The 20,637-nt window shown below is 41.7% G+C and overlaps 1 protein-coding gene across 2 annotated transcripts; it reads right to left on the bottom strand.

Annotated features, from left to right (window-relative positions):
- Positions 1-2,028: 2,028 nt before the first annotated feature.
- cldn19 (claudin 19) lies at positions 2,029-17,610 on the bottom strand. 2 transcript variants are annotated; one of them, XM_065001850.1, is made up of 5 exons: positions 16,645-17,610; positions 7,166-7,330; positions 6,454-6,538; positions 6,185-6,331; positions 2,029-3,857 (listed from the first exon to the last, which is right to left on the bottom strand). In XM_065001850.1, exons 1-5 carry the CDS (start codon positions 16,865-16,867, stop codon positions 3,821-3,823), a joined length of 657 nt encoding a protein of 218 aa, XP_064857922.1. In that variant the 5' UTR covers positions 16,868-17,610; the 3' UTR covers positions 2,029-3,820. The 2 variants fall into 2 exon arrangements, with proteins under 2 accessions (XP_064857922.1, XP_064857921.1); XM_065001849.1 differs by having other exon boundaries at positions 2,029-3,261.
- Between the last annotated feature and the right edge of the window lie 3,027 nt (positions 17,611-20,637).

Raw genomic sequence — 20,637 nt, 5'->3', positions numbered from 1 at the left:
CTGGCTCTCACAGACCTGTAACTTCTTCTTTAAGAGGCTCCTCTTTCCTCCACTCGTTACCTGTATTAATGGCACCTGTTTGAACTTGTTATCAATATAAAAGACACCTGTCCACAACCTCAAACAGTCACACTCCAAACTCCACTATGGCCAAGACCAAAGAGCTGTCAAAGGACACCAGAAACAAAATTGTAGACCTGCACCAGGCTGGGAAGACTGAATCTGCAATAGGTAAGCAGCTTGGTTTGAAGAAATCAACTGTGGGAGCAATTATTAGGAAATAGAAGACATACAAGACCACTGATAATCTCCCTCGATCTGAGGCTCCACGCAAGATCTCACCCCGTGGGGTCAAAATGATCACAAGAACGGTGAGCAAAAATCCCAGAACCACACGGGGGGACCTAGTGAATGACCTACAGAGAGCTGGGACCAAAGTAACAAAGCCTACCATCAGTAACACACTACGCCACCAGGGACTCAAATCCTGCAGTGCCAGACGTGTCACCCTGCTTAAGCCAGTACATGTCCAGGCCCGTCTGAAATTTGCTAGAGAGCATTTGGATGATCCAGAAGAAGATTGGGAGAATGTCATATGGTCAGATGAAACCAAAATATAACTTTTTGGTAAAAACTCAACTCGTCTTGTTTGGAGGACAAAGAATGCTGAGTTGCATCGAAAGAACACCATATCTACTGTGAAGCATGGGGGTGGAAACATCATGCTTTGGGGCTGTTTTTCTGCAAAGGGACCAGGACGACTGATCCGTGTAAAGGAAATAATCAATGGGGCCATGTATCGTGTGATTTTGAGTGAAAACCTCCTTCCATCAGCAAGGGCATTGAAGATGAAATGTGGCTGGGTCTTTCAGCATGACAATGATCCCAAACACACCGCCCGGGCAACAAAGGAATAGCTTTGTAAGAAGCATTTCAAGGTCCTGGAATGGCCTAGCCAGTCTCCAGATCTCAACCCCATAGAAAATCTTTGGAGGGAGTTGAAAGTCCATGTTGCCCAGCAACAGCCCCAAAACATCACTGCTCTAGAGGAGATCTGCATGGAGGAATGGGCCAAAATACCAGCAACAGTGTGTGAAAACCTTGTGAAGACTTACAGAAAACGTTTGACCTCTGTCATTGCCAACAAAGGGTATATAACAAAGTATTGAGATAACCTTTTGTTATTGACCAAATACTTATTTCCCACCATAATTTGCAAATAAATTCATTAAAAATCCTACAATGTGATTTTCTGGATTTGTTTCCTCATTTTGTCTGTCATAGTTGAAGTATACCTGTGATGCAAATTACAGGCCTCTCTCATCTTTTTAAGTGGGAGAACTTGCACAATTGGTGGCTGACTAAATAGTGTTTTGCCCCACTGTATCTGGATTCGGTCTAGTGCTGTGGGTTGGTACATGCTGTAACTGTGTCACTATATTTAGATGGTCTCTTATAGATTGTTTGTTGATCCATAATCCATCCAGAACCTGTCAGATGTAGTGTACAATATGTTTACTACCGTAACCTCATCCTTCTTCCCTAATCCCAGAAAAGTCAATCATGTCCTTGAATGTCTTGATAAAGGTCGACTTGACTGAAAGATTGTTACAGAAATTCATTGCAGAGATAAATGTGTGTGGGAGTCATTTTATCATTGATGATAACTGAGAGATGAATATATGTGGTGGTCGTGCTTGTTAACTTTGAGAATGACTCAGAGCTACTGAGGCAGAACTGGAATTCCACCGTCTGCAATTACTGAACGACGGGGAGCAGGAAATGTATTTGGGGTGGAAGAGAAAGTGGGAGAGGTGAAAGAGAGGGAGGTTGAAAAGGAGGGGTAAGGAGGTGTGAAATCATATCTGAACCCCAGGAGGAGGCCTTCGTCTGCCCGTAGACTCCTGACTCGTACTACTCTGTGTGTGTGTGTGTGTGTGTGTGTGTGTGTGTGTGTGTGTGTGTGTGTGTGTGTGTGTGTGTGTGTGGTGATGGTGTATGTGTGCCAAACAAAGCATGAACACAACGTTTTTATGCTCTTACTTTATTCTAAAAGAAACATACATGAGTATACTTCAAAAGAAATGATACTTAAAATAATAATAGTGAATATTAGATGAAGAAAATGCATGGTAAATAAATGTAGGCAACAGAAAAACACGTTTGACCTGATTACATTCAGCAAACTGGCCGTTACTAAGTACAGTACCTGTACAGGAGACAGTGCTTTCAGCACCCGGAGTACAGAATAAGTTGCCGTAGTCAATAACAAAACACATCTTCCATCCACACTAAATAATATTGGCACATAACTAAATCGAATGCATGTATAGTAATATCCTCAATCTGGGCTACTGTACATGTACTTCTTCCAAACCGTCTCACAACTTTTACAAAGCGTGCCATCGCTCTCATCAGATAGGGACATTTAGGAATCTGTCTGTCTGTTGTTTTCTAAGTGGTATACTAGCTACAGTACAGTACATATTCATGTTCAGAGATATAACTACATGTAACAGTTTGTCTGAATGGTACATTTCATGCAAGAGAAAAAGACGTCCACGGATATGTTTTACCATATGTCCATATAGGATGTGACACTGTGGGATCCGTGTATAACAGTCAAAAACATACACACAAACACACATGTTATAAGGCACTGCAGTAGGGAATATGTAGTAGAAAGGCTGGAGGTGGTGGTATAAACATCTGGGCACTTCTGTATTCTATGTTTCTATGTTCTATAAACACACCCTGAATGACTTCCTCTCCCAGAAACTAAAGACAGACTACAGACAGAAAGAATCATAGATTCAGGTTTACTGGCTTTCAATTATCCAAATAGCAGTTATTTGTCATGTGTGAGCACAAATAACACCTGTGCAGAATACCATTTAATATTGCTTGTGTACAAAACTGATTCTAAAATACATTGACAAACATTTAACACATGGGCATCTTTAAGAATGATACAGTACTAGCTACCCATTAGGGATGGTCTGCAGATGTACTCAGTGTATTCTGGATTTATTTTGTTTGCTTTCTGAAAGTGTATTTTCTATTGAAAGTGTCTTGTCTGTTTATGTTTTCTATTGAGAGTGTCTTGTCTGCTTCTATTTTCTTTGAGAGAGTGTCTTGTCTGTTTGTGTTAGACAGTGTCTTGCCTGTTGCCAAAAATCTAACACATCGTGGGGCCAAAGGAGTCGCCCAAACTATAAGTATTCCTCCTTTTTCTCTGGTGGGGAATGTTTAACATTTGGTCTGCAATTTAAAAGAAAAAACATGTTTCAGTAAATGTACATTTGAATACTCAGAGAACAAAACCAAAATGCACATTTCTACCAACCCAGAAATCACAGGATATTAGTGAAGCAGAAATCAACATAACATAATGACACGACAAGTCTCACGTGTTCAGTTAAAGTCCAGTCAATAAAATATAAAAGGATATCATGGACTTTCTAGTAAAGGGTTCACAGGTTGAAATACAGTGAAATACTGCCCCTCTAGTCATAGGGGGGTCTAACCACCTAACCACACTTCTCCTTTAAGAGTCTATATTTACAAACAGGCTCAGGAAGTGGGAGAAGGGAAGAAGCAATCTCTTAAAGGGGTGGCGGACATTGTGTCGACCCTTAATATCAGACACTGATAAGGAGCAGACATTTAGGAATGGGGTTGGAGGGAGGGAGGGAGGGAGGGAGGGCAACAAATACTATAGTGGAGAGACAAAGGTCCAAATTTTGAATCTAGGAAGGAACAGGGAAAGGGGAGACAGTGAGTGGAACTCGGACAGTCCTGGGGGACAGGCAGGGGTTGGTCAGTCAGGGAAACTAGTCTCACTCAACAACTCTGCCCTGAATTAGGGAAGAGAAGAAGACAGGCAGAGAAGAACAGCATTAGACGAGAGGAGACGAGAGGAGAGAGAGACACACATCAAGACCTCACCGATTCACCGTTACAGGAAGTTCTCTGGTATTAGTGGGTGAATGAGTGCTTGATATTGCATGCTAAGTAAGGAAAAATGAGAAGAGATGCTAGTTATCCAGGCTGCCCTAGATGTGAAGAGGTGCATGCTAGTTAGGCTGCGCTAGCTCTGTGATTAGTTACTGAGTGAAGATGGTTGAAGTGTTTTTGAAAGACAAAGGTTGTTGATCCTAAATTAAGGGTTAAGGATGGAGAAATTGGTGGATGCTGATGAGTCACAGCGCACAGATCATTTGTAATGTAATTTGTTCTATGGCATGGAATTGATCAGATATTATGTCCAAATGTGTTGGGTTTATGATGGCTGGTTTTGCTTTGTTTTTATGTTTTATGTTTTTATTCTTAATAAAAGCCAATAAAGGGCCATGTTTTATAAACCATAAAGCAGGGTGTTAGACACGTAACCTTTCCAGGTTTCCAACTAGTTGCCGAACCTTTCTCTTACATTGAATAAAGAAACTGGTCGTGTTGAAACAAGAAACGTGTTAATCTGACAGTGAGCAACTCTTGGCTTATTGTTGACATATACCTATTCATTTGAGGTTTGGGAGTTGAGGTCTTTAATAGAAACGTTTCTGGAGAATATTGTTGATGGTGGTTCAGCACTTTATTGTTCATTTTGAAAACACTTAAACATATTTAAAATCATTGAAAATAAGAAAAAAGTAATGGATAGTAAGTAAACTAGCTGTTTCAGATCAGTAAGACCTACTTTAGGTACACACAAAGTTACAAAAAACATAACAAATATTTATTTTCTTTTGGCTTTTAGCTAGTTCAGTCACATTTGTAATTTGGTAATGACTCTTAGAGGACATCTGTTGTTGACAGGCTTGTAATGGTCAACCTCCCCCCTTTCATTTAGCAGAAGTGTAGGAGGTCCTTCAGGCCTATGTACTCTCATTCTGAGTACAATGGAACACTCCATACACAAGGACTTTACTAAGGAGAGGGACCAGATGACGAGAAAACGGCGGGCTTGGAACAGTTCTTATAAAAGTTCAATGGTTCTGTTATCGGAAGCACGATTAACCAACCCTTTTACCCAAATGAATTATGATCAAGAGCGATGAAGAGTCAGAGTTGTGGGTGGTGGATTCAAGCAGAGAAATGCGTGGGTTGAGTTGGGGTTCAGGAGGTCTAGATAGCCTGAGCAGAGGCTCAGTGAGTGACTAAAAGTACAGTATTTAGCATAGAATAGAGTAGTATCAAATAGAATTTCAATGTCCATTGAAAATGTATGTTTTATTTAAGAGTGTTTGCCTACAGAGCACACAAGGAATAAAACCATGAGTTTAACTGAATCTGACGGGTTTTAGAACAGTCGGTTTTTATAAGAGGTCAGCCAGTAGTCCTTAGCTTATGCAGTCTCTGAGGTATAGAACACATGGATGATGGATATTGGGTAGACTTGCACGGATGTGTTAACAAATGGAACGTGATGTTAAGGCATGCAATGACCGGCGTCTCTCTCTCGTTAAAACAACATTTATTTTAGCTCACATATTTGACCCTTTTCTGTATATCTGATTATAACTGATGACATCATAAAATGCTGCTTATCCAAACCGCATCAAAATAGCCCAGAGAAGATTTTCTGTTCTATTCGGAATGTCAGCCCTGTATGACGTCATCAACTATATTCGATTGGAATGTTAAAATGTGTGAGAAGACACAAAGCAACACACACATAGCCACAGCTCCAACCAGGAAGTATAGGACATGCTAACCAAACCACGAAATTGTTTTATTTTTCTATGATCGTGTTTGTCCCACAATTTACCTTCAGGCATTCTGCCATAAAACAATTCCTATGTCTCCTCTACACAGTAATTACTTTTCCAATACTTGATTTAGTTACGTTTAATGACTTTTAAGCCACATGCCAGATTTGATAGACATAAAACGCTTTAAAAGGATAATTGAGCAAAATGACCATCCTCTCAATGACATGTATTGCAATAAAATGTAAAAGTTTCAGCTGAAGAATATGTTCCATAGAATAAATGTCATTATGTAATGTCATTATAAAAGCCTCTGAATTCCTAAAAGTTTCTCAAATCCAAAGGTGGAGACTGTGCTTGTGTGTGTGTGTGTGTGAGCTTTACACATCAGTTAAAGAGAAAAGGGGAGGAGCAAAGTGTGGCCTCTACTCTCTGTTTGGGTGGCTGCTGGGAGGGGGCAGGTTTACACGTACTCCCTGGCTGTGGATGGTTGTGATTGGCGGTAGTACTGCTGCCCTCGCCTCTCCTCATTGGAGCAGGAGCAGCACAGGAAGGATCCACCCAAAACCGTCAAGCTGGCCGCCGCCCATCCCACGAACAGGGCTGACCCAAACTCATACCTGCAGTGTAAATGGTCAAATCTGTCTTTAATATCAATTTACAGTACTATTAGACATGTTATCTATTACTCAAAGACAAACTGAGTGGTAGATACAGTGTGTGACCAGTGTGATAGGGTTACCTGGCATTGACCGGCGTGTTTGGGTTGAAGAAATGATAGGACACCTGAGTGGCGTACCAGGACACGGACACCAGCGTACACAGACCTGCAGAGAGAGGAAGAGAGAAAGAGAGAGGAGGGGGGAACAACATCACATTATGAATCTAAACAAGAACATACACACGTACACACACACACACACACAGTGCAGCAGTAAAAGCACTCTGTGTAATGACTCTGAGGTTGTTATTCTCTCTGTCAGGCTCATGGTTGTCTCTGAGGTCATGGAGCTAATGTGTCCAAAATCACCACTTCCTGTTTACAGCTGGGACCCTTATTACCCAGAAGACCGCTGGTGAGAGTTTCTGATCAGAGGAATGCAAGACATGAGCCCTGAAAAGACTGGTTCCACTCAAACAGTAAAAGTGAGAGTAAGATAGTGAACACTTATAAATTATAGAGATAACAAGCTCTTAAGTACAACTCACTGTAGTGCCTGAACCTTTAACTTAGGGAGTGGTACTTCACCAGTATATATTTTCTAATAGCTGATTCATTTGTGGGTGTTGAGGTGGTTAAAAAAACAGCAAGCTACACAGTAGTGGTCACATGACTAACATTACACAGTGTAAATCAGTGTTATCACGCAGGTGCCAACACCCTTGCTCCAGAGTTCTGTTTGTTTCTTTAATCACATGACAGTCACATGGTGGTCACCTGATAGTGGTCTCACCTGCGAGTAGAAAGAGGGCTCCTCCAGACACAGCGATGAGCCCCTTGGAGGCGGGGTTATTGTCGCCCACCTTAGTGCACTTCATCCCCACTACACTCACTATCATTCCTATGAAGCCCAGCAGCACGGACACCACCATAAGAGCACGACACGTCTGGATGTGAACTGTGGAGAGGGGGAGGGGTGAAAGAAGAGGATGAGAGAAGACAAAAGAATAGATGAAGGCAGAGAGATGGGAGAAGAGGTGAGAGGAGAAAAGAAAAGAGGGGAAACATGAGGGGGGTATGAGGAGAGCGAGAGAGCAGGTAGAATATAGAAGGGTGGAGTGGTAGCAGGGAGAGAAACAAGTGTTGAGAGGGTCAAGAGAATGACAGAAAGAGGGGAAGAGAGGACAACAGAATGGGTATGTTAGGGCAGTGGTACTCGGCTTCAGATGGCAAGGAGATCAGACAGACTACAGGGTACGAACAGAATATCTACACAGCCTGGTATATTTATGTACAAAATCTACATACAGCCTGGTATATATATATACATACAGTGGGGAGAACAAATATTTGATACACTGCCGATTTTGCAGGTGTATTACTTAAAAATCCTACAATGTGATTTTCTGGATTTTTGTTTTCGATTCTGTCTCTCACAGTTGAAGTTTGCCTATGATAAAAAAATTACAGGCCTCTACATGCTTTGTAAGTAGCAAAACCTGCAAAATCAACAGTGTATCAAATACTTCTCCCCACTGTGTGTGTATATATATATATATATATATATATATATATATATAGAAAGAGAGAGAATATCTACACACAGCCTGGTATATATAGAATATCTACACAGCCTGGTATATTTATATAGAGAATGTCTACACACAGCCTGGTATATAGATATAGATATAGAATATCTACAAAGCCCAGTATATTTATACAGAATATCTACACACAGCCTGGTATATATATACAGTTGAAGTCGGAAGTTTACATACACTTAGGTTGGAGTCATTAAAACTCGTTTTTCAGCCAATCCACACATTTCTTGGTAAGAAACTATAGTTTTGGCAAGTCGATTACGACATCTACTTTGTGCATAACACAAGTAATTTTTCCAAAAATGGTTTACAGACAGATTATTTCACTTATAATTCACCGTATCACAATTCCAGTGGGTCAGAAATGTACAAACACTAAGTTGACTGTGCCTTTTAACAGCTTGGAAAATTCCAGAAAATTATGTCATGGCTTTAGAAGCTTCTGATAGGCTAATTGACATAATTTGAGTCAATTGGAGGTGTACCTGTGGATGTATTTCAAGGCCTACCTTCAAACTCACTGCTGCTTTGCTTGACATAATGAGAAAATCTGAAGAAATCAGCCAAGACCTCAGAAAAACAATTGTTGACCTCCACAAGTCTGGTTCATCCTTGGGAGTAATTTCCAAATGCCTGAAGGTACCACGTTCATCTGTACAAACCAATAGTACGCAAGTATAAACACCATGGGACCAATCAGCCGTCATACCGCTCAGGAAGGAGACACGTTCTGTCTCCTAGAGATGAACGTACTTTGATGCGAAAAGTGCAAATCAATCCCAGAACAATAGCAAAGGACCTTGTGAAGATGCTGGAGGAAACAGGTACAAAAGTATCTATAGCCACAGTAAAACGAGTCCTATATCGACATAACCTGAAAGGCCGCTCAGCAAGGAAGGAGCCACTGCTCCAAAACCGCCATTAAAAAGTCAGACTACGGTTTGCAACTGCACATGTGGACAAAGATCGTACTTTTTGGAGAAATGTCCTCTGGTCTGATGAAACAAAAATAAAACTGTTTGGCCCTAATGACTATAGTTGTGTTTGGAGGAAAAAGGGGATGCTTGCAAGCCGAAGAACACCATCCCAAATGTGAAGCACGGGGGTGGCAGCATCATGTTGTGGGGGTGCTTTGCTGCGAGAGGGACTGGTGCACTTCCCAAAATAAATGGCATCATGAGGTACGAAAATGATATGGATATATTGAAGCAACATCTCAAGACATCTGTCGGGAAGTTAAAGTTATATATAAAATATCTACACAGCCTGGTATATATATTTAAAATATCTACACAGCCTGGTACATACATATAACATATCTACACAGCCTGGTACATACATATAAAATATCTACACAGCCTGGTATACACATATAAAATATCTACACAGCCTGGTATATAAAATATCTACACAGCCTGGTATACACATATAAAATATCTACACAGCCTGGTATACATATGTCTAGATTTCTCATGGGTTAAATTGGGGCAGAACAGGAGTGGAACTGTCACGCCCTGACCTTAGAGACTTTTTATTTCTCTATTTGGTTAGGTCTGGGTCTGATTTGGGTGGGCATTCTAGTTTTCTATTTCTTTGTTGGCCAGGTAGGGTTCTCAATCAGAGGCAGCTGTCTATCGTTGTCTCTGATTGGGAGTCATACTTAGGCAGCCTGTTTTCCACCCTAGTTTGTGGGATCTTGTTTTTTCACAGCAGCTGTCTAGCCCTGCAGAACGTTACGGTCGTATAGAGTGTGTTGTTTCATTATTCAATTATCATGAACACATTTCCACGCTGCGCTTTGGTCTCACTCATTCAACGACGGACGTAACAGGAACAGATTTCTGTGCAAAACATCACTGGAAAAGCAACCAATCAAAACACAACCACCACATTGTAAACCAATATGAAATCAGAAGTCAACTTCTTAAGAAAACGTTTTAACACAAAACTGGAGACAAAACAAAAAAAAGACACATTATCCTCCTCTTTTCGTTCTCCCTCACTCATACTATCTGCCTCTTTCTCTGTCATCTCCTTATTGTTTTCTGTCTTTCTCTCTATCCTTCTATCTCGCTCTCTCTTCTCTTTAAGAACTGATTTTGTTTCCCACTTCCATGGTACACAATGGGATAATAACATCAGTCTTAGACTTAACTGTCCCACTCAATCATTCAAAATCAAACCACAGGGGTTTCACCGCTCAGTTTTCCATGGATAACACACACATAACTCAGTGGGCGGGACATTTTACATATTTACTCATTCACACACGCGCACACACACAAATACATAAACATACGGATACATTCTGTGGGAGGAAACGACGTGCACACAGAAACATACATACTCATTTTCTGTCACACACACACACACACACTGTAGGAGGGCCCGTGTTACATGTTTCACACAGTGGGATTAGTGTGGCTTTGTCACAAAGCGGGATTGTTTTCACAGGGCTGTCGCCACGGTGATCAGACACTGCGGCCTGCAACACACACTCACACAGCAGCCCTGACAACAGAGACTCCACTAACAGAATGTGAAAAAAAACACCAGTACAACACTAATACTGCGTTAATGCACTCACCAAGACCTTACAAACTGCAGACAAGACACCAAGTTCACAGCTCAATGTTAGATCAACACGAGCATTAACCATGAACACAGCAACACATATCTGCATCATACATTACACATTTCTACAGTGTTGCCAACAAATGAAACTACAACAATATATAAAGATTCATTTGCCACTAGTAGAGCCCTTTCAATCCCTGAACATCACCCCTAACAACACACAAGTCAGCAGACTGTAAAACCACAGCTACTGCCAAGAACAGACAGTGCAAAACTACAATTATTTACATTTGAGTCATTCAGCAGACACTCTTATCCAGAGCGACTTACAGTAAGTAGCAAATGTGTATATTTTCATGCTTTCTTCGTAATGGTCCCCAATGGGAATTTGACCCACAACCCTGGTGTTGCAAGTGCCTTGCTCTACCAACTGAGCTACACTGGATTATAATCTCTCAGCAGATCAAATTACTATAGAATAGGATATGATAGAATAGAATAGAATAGGAGAACTACATAGTCAAATTGAATATTGACACTGACAGTGTGAGAAAATATATGTAAAATACAACTGAGAACAATAGCCTTTCCAACAAACTTAAGTCATAATTTACATTGATGGGAAAACACACTCACACATTCATAGTTTAGCAATGAATCACATCTTAGAATCTCATCTGAAAGGGCTAGTGATGGGCAGATGGCCTTTGAACTTAGATTTATGTGTGGCAGGATCTACTTCAAGTAGAATTTTAATGGTTTATGAGAGAAAGAGGTTTTATTTTCTCTTTCTCCATTCTCTCTTTCATCCAGTGTGTGGGGAGTTTGAGCTGGCCGTACAAGGCACCACTCTGATCAACGGACTAATAGAGGAGTCAAGGACGTGTGTGTGTTCCTCCCACTATACTCTACCCTGTGTCAATGCTGGTAGGCATAAGGTGTGTGTGTGTGTGTGTGTGTGTGTGTGTGTGTGTGTGTGTGTGTGTGTGTGTGTGTGTGTGTGTGTGTGTGTGTGTGTGTGTGTGTGTGTGTGTGTGTGTGTGTGTGTGTGTGTGTGTGTGTGTGTGTGTGTGTGGATATGGACGATGGAAATTGTCCTTTGTGGGATGACTTGGGACTTCATACGTAGCAATGGTTTGCCCACTCCATTAAAACATTCAAACAACTACCTTCATTCTATTAATGTAAATGTCAGTGTGACACAAGCTTTGTGGAATAGTGTAGAATAAGCTTAGGGGCACTGATATATGGATGATGATTGTCATGTGAGCCTTCAGCCTTAGAAGCATATTTTACATCTACAGCACAAAGGCCCATAGCAGCACTCCTGTCCAGTAGGAGGGGAACAAAACACAAACTAAATAGCTATAGACCGAGAGAGAGAGAGAGAGAGAGAGAGAGAGAGAGAGATACTAGAGAGAGAGACAGCAAACTACTGGAAAGAGACAGAGAGAGATACTGGATAGAGAGAGTGAACTACTGGAGAGAGAGAGAGAGAGGGAAAGAGAGAGAGAGAGAGAGAGAGAGAGAGAGAGAGAGAGATGCTGGAGAGAGATAGAGACGACATTGCTTATATGCTTATTGTTATTGTTCAATGTATGATTATTTTGACCCTTGGTTATTGTTGTTACTGTTGTCCCGTTGACCATTTTGATTCTTATTATTTTCAAATTGTAAATATCAAAAGTGAGCTTTGGCAATATGTACATTGTTACGTCATGCCAATAAAGCAAATTGAATTGAATTGAAATTGAGAGACAGAGAGAGAGGGCGGTACAGGAGAGAGAGACAGCCAACTACTGGAGAGAGAGAGATACTGGATAGAGAGACAGCCAACTACTGGAGAGAGAGAGATACTGGAGAGAGAGAGAGAGAGATACTGGATAGAGAGACAGCTAACTACTGGAGAGAGAAAAAGAGACAGCGAACTACTGGAGAGAGAGAGAGAGAGAGAGAGAGAGAGAGAGAGAGAGAGAGAGAGACAGCTAACTACTGGAGAGAGAGAGAGAGACAGCAAACTACTAGAGAGAGAGCGAGAGAGAGACAGCGATATACTGGAGAGAGAGAGCGAAAGAGAGAGAGAGAGAGAGAGAGAGAGAGAGAGAGAGAGAGAGAGAGAGAGAGAGGGAGGGTGGGTGGGAGAGGGAGATGAACAATGTGTGCGCGTACATAGCTGCTACTATCTCTACTGATGACCTCACAATAGCCAGCAGGATAACAGGGGATGAGAGCATGGTGTGATGGGAGGGGGGACATCAGACCATCCACCATCTCATCAGTCTGTGTGGGCTGGTGGTAAGATATTCCACTGTAATATCCAGAGCTGTATAGAGTTCAAACTATCTCTCCATGTTGCCACCAAACATTCTTTGACAGTTCAAATGTTTACCTAGAAAATACTGTAAATATCGTTGATGTCAGTATTGATGTCATTGTGCCAATATGGAGTCTCCTGCCCAGGTTATTCTAAATCTCCGACCACACCATAGTCTGTGTATTCATTAGACTGTAGGAGAGAGTGCTCTACGACTTGGACAGTATTCAACACTAAGCTGTCAAGAAAAGAGAACCCTCTTTGATGTTCACCTCAATAGGATACCCTGGTCCTGAAACCTGGCAAAAACAGTTGCACTCATCTAACAGTAGTACAGTAACCTAGCTGTACAGTGCTTCATCTTCCCTAGAGCCAGATAGAGAGAGTTTGGACATTATTCTGTCATCCAAAAAGCATGATGTCACTGAGATGACATAACATGAATCCATGGCAGCCATTTTAGCATCTCCTGGAAAATGTTGACACATGAGGGATTGAACAGAAGCAGCAATATGGCATCCATCTCTGAAGTTGGCTACAATTTACCTACAGTTGAAGTCAGAAGTTTACATACACACATTTTGCCACAACTTTGGAAGTATGCTTTGGGTCATTGTCCATTTGGAAGACCCATTTGCGACCAAGCTTTAACTTCCTGACTGATGTCTTGAGATTTGCTTCAATTTATCCACCTAATTTTCCTACCTCATGATGCCATCTATTTTGTGAAGTGCACCAGTCCCTCCTGCAGCAAAGCACCCCCACAACATGATGCTACCACCCCCGTGCTTCCCGGTTGGGATGGTGTTCTTCAGCTTGTTCGCCTCCCCCTTTTTCCTCCAAACACAACGATGGTCATTAGGGCCAAACAGTTTTATTTTTGTTTCATCAGACCAGAGGAAATTTTTCCAAAAAGTACGATCTTTGTCTCCATGTGCAGTTGCAAACCGTAGTCTGGCTTTTTAATGGCGGTTTTGGAGCAGTGGCTTCTTCCTTGCTGAGCGACCTTTCAGGTTATGTCGATTTAGGACTCATTTTATTGTGGATATAGATATTTTTGTACCTGTTTCCTCCAGCACCTTCACAATGTCCTTTACTGTTGTTCTGGGATTGATTTGCACTTTTCGCACCAAAGTACGCTCATTTCTAGGAGACAGAACGCGTCTCCTTCATGAGCGGTATGACGGCTGCGTGGTCCCATGGTGTTTATACGTGCGTACTTTTGTTTGTACAGATGAACGTGGTACCTTCAGGCGTTTGGAAATTACTCCCAAGGATGAACCAGACTTGTGGAGGTCTTTTCTGAGGTCTTGGCTGATTTCTTTAGATTTTCCCATGATGTCAAGCAAAGAGGCACTGAGTTTGAAGGTAGGCCTTGAAATACATCCACAGGTACACCTCCAATTGACTTTTATTATGTAATTTAGCCTACCAGAAGCTTCTAAAGCCGTGGCATAATTTTCTGGAATTTTCCAAGCTGTTTAAAGGCACAGTCAACTTAGTGTATTTAAACTCCCGACCCACTGGAATTGTGATACAGTGAATTATAAGTGAAATAATCTGTCTGTAAACAATTTTTGGGAAAAAGACTTGTGTTGTGCACAAAGTAGATGTCCTAACCGACTTGCCAAAACTATAGTTTGTTAACCAGAAATTAGTGGAGTGGTTGAAAAATGAGTTTTAATGACTCCAACCTAAGTGTATGTAAACTTCCGACTTCAACTGTATATTTTTTAATGACCCTGTTGTGTCCTGTATAGCACCAGTGCTTGTGTGGTATTGTACACTGCCTAGTGCAGTACAGAGGTTTCATTCACTGCAGAGCCCAGAGAACTGAGAGCTTTGATGGTTTGTGACCAATACCAGGCAGTATCTGCCTCTGAGACTCTGAGACAGCAACAAGTAGAAGAACTGTTCCTTCAGCACCACTGTTCAGACTATAGTGAAACAAAGCAGGATAAGACAGTATAAAAAACCTCAAGATACTTCCGGAATTGTTCTGTCTGTACAGGGAGTAGTATCCTGATTTATATCCTTCTAGTGTGCAGATCTTGACATAAGTCTCTCCGAACAGTTTCTCACAGCTTCGATATGTTTACATTGTCACAGGTTTTGAAAATGAATTGCCTTTTAAGTGCAATTAATCAGAATCTGAAAAAAGTCCATCAGTTTCCACTGCAGTGCTTTGGTACACTCCACCACTGCAACAACACAGTCTGGTGAACAATTAGTCCTCATCACATGTTCCTCATGCTGTGTAGTGAAGGAGAAGGGTTCATTTAGCACAATATGAAAAGCACCTGCAGGAACTGCCTAACACACACACACACACACACACACACACACACACCAGTACACATGCTTGAGCACACACACTTTGCATCCAAGACCAGTACTGAGTCTGAAATACCATAACAGGAAGAGATGTTGGTAAAACCATGAGTTCACTCAAGTGGAAAAGAGTGAGTACGTGCCAAATGGTTCAGTTCAGTGATTTAATCAACAACATGCCTTGCTTGACTAGACAGCAACAAGTAGCAGAAGCCATGCTAGTATTACACGGGGTAAACTTTTCAAAAGTTGGTACCAAAGTGTGTTATGCTGTTTGCTCTCACTCGCTCGTTTTCCACTCACACAAACACACACACAGGGTGTGTTAGGGCCGGACAGGAACAATGTGTGTGTGTGGGGAAGACAGAGCACATTCTGAGAATATCTCTGATGTTTGGCTCAACACTGGGCTTTTCTTCTCCAAACAACCACTATTCATCACAGGGACAATACTCTGTTTTTATTACTCCGATGAGCAAAGGAGACCAAGCTCGAGCTCACCCCTCGCAGAAAATGTTTTGATATAATGAATTGCACAGTGGCCAAACGTTAGCCTGATTTGTTGTTTTGGGGCGGTGTGGGTCACAGGGAGTAACATGCGTATCCGTGTCTCTTAATAAAACTAAAACAGAAAACTCCAAAGGGTGTCGACCATTCTGATTTACAGACCAAGTCCTCCCCCTGTAGCTTTTCATTACCCTAATGGGGTAATCAGTGGAGAGAATAGACGGGTGAATTTATGTCATCTGCCTGCCATTAATTATGAGTCAGTAGGTCTATGCTAAACAGATTGGAGATGCCAGGAACCTCATATTCAGGGCTAATTTATGCCTGAACCCCACATTCCTCTCTCCCTCTCTCTCTCCCACTCTCTCTTTCTTTCTCTCCCTCTACCTCTTTCTCTCTTTCTCACCCCTCCCTACCTCCCTCCCTCCCTCCCTCTCCTAATTAAACATGCCAACAGCAGCACTTTTTATCTAATAGATTTATGCCTGACTTTAATGTGTTCCAGACAGTTGGATTAGTTAGATTGTTTTATGAATTGTTTATGCATTCAGTTGCTGAATCATACAAATAGGCAAATTGATAATTTGATCATGATGTTTCTTCAAACACTTCCCTCTATAAATCAACCCAGTTAATTGCCCGTGTTGGGAATCGGGTAAACAGATCTGTTGTGAGTGAATAAGGCATCTCATAATGACCAACTCCAGATACACAACTGTCCATAACAGGATCTCTCTCTCTCTCTATATATATATATATATATATATATATAGAGAGAGAGAGAGAGAGAGAGAGAGAGAGAGAGAGAGAGAGAGAGAGAGAGAGAGAGAGCGGATTTGTTCAAGATGCAATGCTGGAGCAGGGAAAGAGAGAGAGAAATATAGAAAGACAGATAATGACAGGTCACAAGTATAGGAGTGATCGTTATGATGTCCTACTCACCGTCCAGTGACAGCATGGAGTCAAACACCTTGCACTGCACCTGTCCTGTACTCTGGGAGGCACAGCTCATCCACAGGCCCTCATAGAGCCCCACCGCCGTGATGATGGCGTCGCCTGCGTACGAAGACTGCTTCCACTGGGGCAGAGCCGTGGTGGAGATGATGCCTATCCAACCACCCAATGCCAGGAAGTAACCCAGTAACTGGAATCCTGAGTTTGCCATCCTGTCTTTATGTCTATCTGTTATCGACTGTCTCTAGCTTTGTTTTTCTCTCTTACTCTCTGGTTCCTTCTTGTTCTTTCTTTCTAAATGTATAGCTTTCTTTCCTTTTTATTTATCTGTCCTCTTTCTGTCCTCCTTTTCTTTGGCTACTATTTTGTCCTCTTCAGAACACCTGAAGCAGTCTCGCTTCCACACACAGGTAATACTGTTGTCAGAGTGAAACACAGAACTGCCCCAAACTGTTTCTCAGAGCTCCCGTTGTCTCTCAGAGCCACAGAACCAAAAGTCAAACACCCCTTTACAGACAACCCAGATTTCAGCACTACCCCAGGCACTCTCTCAGTGGTCTCTTTCGTTTCTCTTTCTTCCTCTGGTCTCCTTTCTGGTCACTGTCCGCTCTCTCTGAGCATCTCCTTCTCTCTGCTCTCTCTCACACATCTGGCGTTCTCCTCTCTCTCTCTTTCGCGCTCTCTATCTGTCTCGCTCTCTCTCTCTCACTCTCTCTCTCTGTTTATTTCTCTTTCTCCTGTTGGAAGTGTGTATGTCCGGGTCTTGAGGTTGACCAGACTGCTCTTTCCTGGTTGTCTGGGGTGATCAGGTCGTCAGGCTCGGTCACTATGCTCACTAGGCTTCCTCAGATACGGCATGGTTTCACCCTGACTCTCTATCTCTCTCTTTCTTTCATCAACACTCTTTCCATCTGCTCCGCACTTCGAGGGCTGAACAAGGGTTTAGAGAAAAAAAATAGAAAAAGTTTATGAACACAAAAATCCCCTAACAGGCTGGGCACAGAGGGGTCAAGAGCTGAGCTCTGATTGGCCCTTCAGTGTTCTAGGAACGCCCAATGGGAAGGGGAGAGGAGAGGGGACAGGATGGGGATGGGGGGGGGGGGTCTAGGGAAAGCGAGCGAGCACGAGAGAGCGAGAGAGAGAGAGAGAGAGAGAGAGAGAGAGAGAGGGAGGAGGGAGAGAGAGATTATACTGTGGAGTTCAGAGGTAAAGCAAAACCACACAACACAAAACTCTCTTTCCAAGCAAGAAGACCTCCCATAGCAGTCAAACCCAAAGCATCACAACTTTTACCAATGCCTGTAGACTTTCTGTGTTCTCAACTTCCATTACACAATATCATTTATATTAAGGAAAGTCTATAATGATATATTTATTTTTTTTACATGTTTTTACCTTTATTTAACTAGGCATGTTAGTTAAGAACAAATTCTTATTTTCAATGATGGCCTAGGAACAGTGGGTTAACTGCCTTGTTCAGGGGCAGAACGACAGATTTTTACCTTGTCAGCTCAGGGATTCAATCTTGCAACCTTTCGGTTACTAGTCCAACGCTCTAACTGCCACTCCTATGACTAGGAGCAATTGAAAGTACACATTTCTGAAAGTTGTCTTTGCATTCTGTAGTGTGTTGTTTTGTCTGTTGTTAGTTGTTGTCTGGTCTACCAGATATTAGATGTTGTCTGGTCTACCAGATGTTAGATGTTGTCTGGTCTACCAGATATTAGATGTTGTCTGGTCTACCAGATATTAGATGTTGTCTGGTCTACCAGATGTTAGATGTTGTCTGGTCTACCAGATGTTAGAAGTTGTCTGGTTTACCAGATGTTAGATGTTGTCTGGTCTACCAGATGTTAGATGTTGTCTGGTTTACCAGATGTTAGATGTTGTCTGGTCTACCAGATGTTAGATGATGTGTTGTCTGGTCTATCAGATATTAGAAGTTGTCTGGTCTACCAGATGTTAGATGTTGTCTGATCTACCAGATATTAGATGTTGTCTGGTCTACCAGATATTAGTTGTTGTCTGGTCTACCAGATGTTAGATGTTGTCTGGTCTACCAGATATTAGATGTTGTCTGGTCTACCAGATATTAGATGTTGTCTGATCTACCAGATGTTAGAAGTTGTCTGGTCTACCAGATGTTAGAAGTTGTCTGGTCTACCAGATGTTAGAAGTTGTCTGGTTTACCAGATGTTAGAAGTTGTCTGGTTTACCAGATGTTAGAAGTTGTCTGGTCTACCAGATGTTAGAAGTTGTCTGGTTTACCAGATGTTAGAAGTTGTCTGGTCTACCAGATATTAGATGTTGTCTGGTCTACCAGATGTTAGATGTTGTCTGGTCTACCAGATATTAGATGTTGTCTGGTCTACCAGATATTAGATGTTGTCTGGTCTATCAGATATTAGATGTTGTCTGGTCTACCAGATGTTAGATGTTGTCTGATCTACCAGATATTAGATGTTGTCTGGTCTACCAGATGTTAGATGTTGTCTGGTCTACCAGATATTAGATGTTGTCTGATCTACCAGATATTAGATGTTGTCTGGTCTACCAGATATTAGATGTTGTCTGGTCTACCAGATATTAGATGTTGTCTGGTCTACCAGATATTAGATGTTGTCTGGTCTATCAGATATTAGATGTTGTCTGGTCTACCAGATATTAGATGTTGTCTGGTCTACCAGATGTTAGATGTTGTCTGATCTACCAGATGTTAGATCTTGTCTGGTTTACCAGATGTTTGATGTTGTCTGGTCTACCAGATGTTAGAAGTTGTCTGGTTTACCAGATGTTTGATGTTGTCTGGTCTACCAGATGTTAGATGTTGTCTGGTCTACCAGATGTTAGAAGTTGTCTGGTTTACCAGATGTTAGAAGTTGTCTGGTCTACCAGATGTTAGAAGTTGTCTGATCTACCAGATATTAGATGTTGTCTGGTCTACCAGATGTTAGAAGTTGTCTGGTCTACCAGATATTAGATCTTGTCTGGTCTACCAGATGTTAGATGATGTGTTGTCTGGTCTACCAGATGTTAGATGTTGTCTGGTCTACCAGATGTTAGATGTTGTCTGGTCTATCAGATATTAGATGTTGTCTGGTCTACCAGATGTTAGATGTTGTCTGGTCTATCAGATATTAGATGTTGTCTGGTCTATCAGATATTAGATGTTGTCTGGTCTATCAGATATTAGATGTTGTCTGGTCTACCAGATATTAGATGTTGTCTGGTCTATCAGATATTAGATGTTGTCTGGTCTATCAGATATTAGATGTTGTCTGGTTTAGCAGATGTTAGATGTTGTCTGGTCTACCAGATGTTAGATGTTGTCTGGTCTATCAGATATTAGATGTTGTCTGGTCTACCAGATATTAGATGTTGTCTGGTTTAGCAGATGTTAGATGTTGTCTGGTCTACCAGATGTTAGATGTTGTCTGGTCTATCAGATATTAGATGTTGTCTGGTCTACCAGATGTTAGATGTTGTCTGGTCTACCAGATGTTAGATGTTGTCTGGTCTATCAGATATTAGATGTTGTCTGGTCTACCAGATGTTGGATGATGTCTGTGTCAAACCCTGTAAATGGTTGAACACTGTCTGAGCATCGGCACCATAAGCTGACAAATACACATAAAAGTCAGCATTAAACCGACGAGAGTGTGAAAAGGACATGTCACACCCAGACAACCACTTTGGAAATTATGGTCTGGCCCAGAAAAGGTCTTCCCATCCCCATGGAAACCTGTACAATTGAGTTTCTGGAGTGAGAGAGGGTGGGGCAGATGGGGGGGGGAAGAGTGCTACAAGCATTTCGCAACACCCGCAATAACATCTGCTAAATGTGTATGCAACCAAATTTGATTTGATTTGTGTGGGGAGAGGGGCTCTTATACTATAAGAGACTGAAACAGTAAGAGAGATTAGATAGATAGATAGATAGATAGATAGATAGATAGATAGATAGATAGATAGATAGATAGA

The sequence above is a fragment of the Oncorhynchus nerka genome, linkage group LG15 (assembly GCF_034236695.1).
Source record: "Oncorhynchus nerka isolate Pitt River linkage group LG15, Oner_Uvic_2.0, whole genome shotgun sequence".
Taxonomy (NCBI): Eukaryota; Metazoa; Chordata; class Actinopteri; order Salmoniformes; family Salmonidae; genus Oncorhynchus; species Oncorhynchus nerka.
The sequence above is the reverse complement of the archived record's forward strand: the minus strand, read 5'-3'. Positions and strand labels throughout refer to the sequence as shown.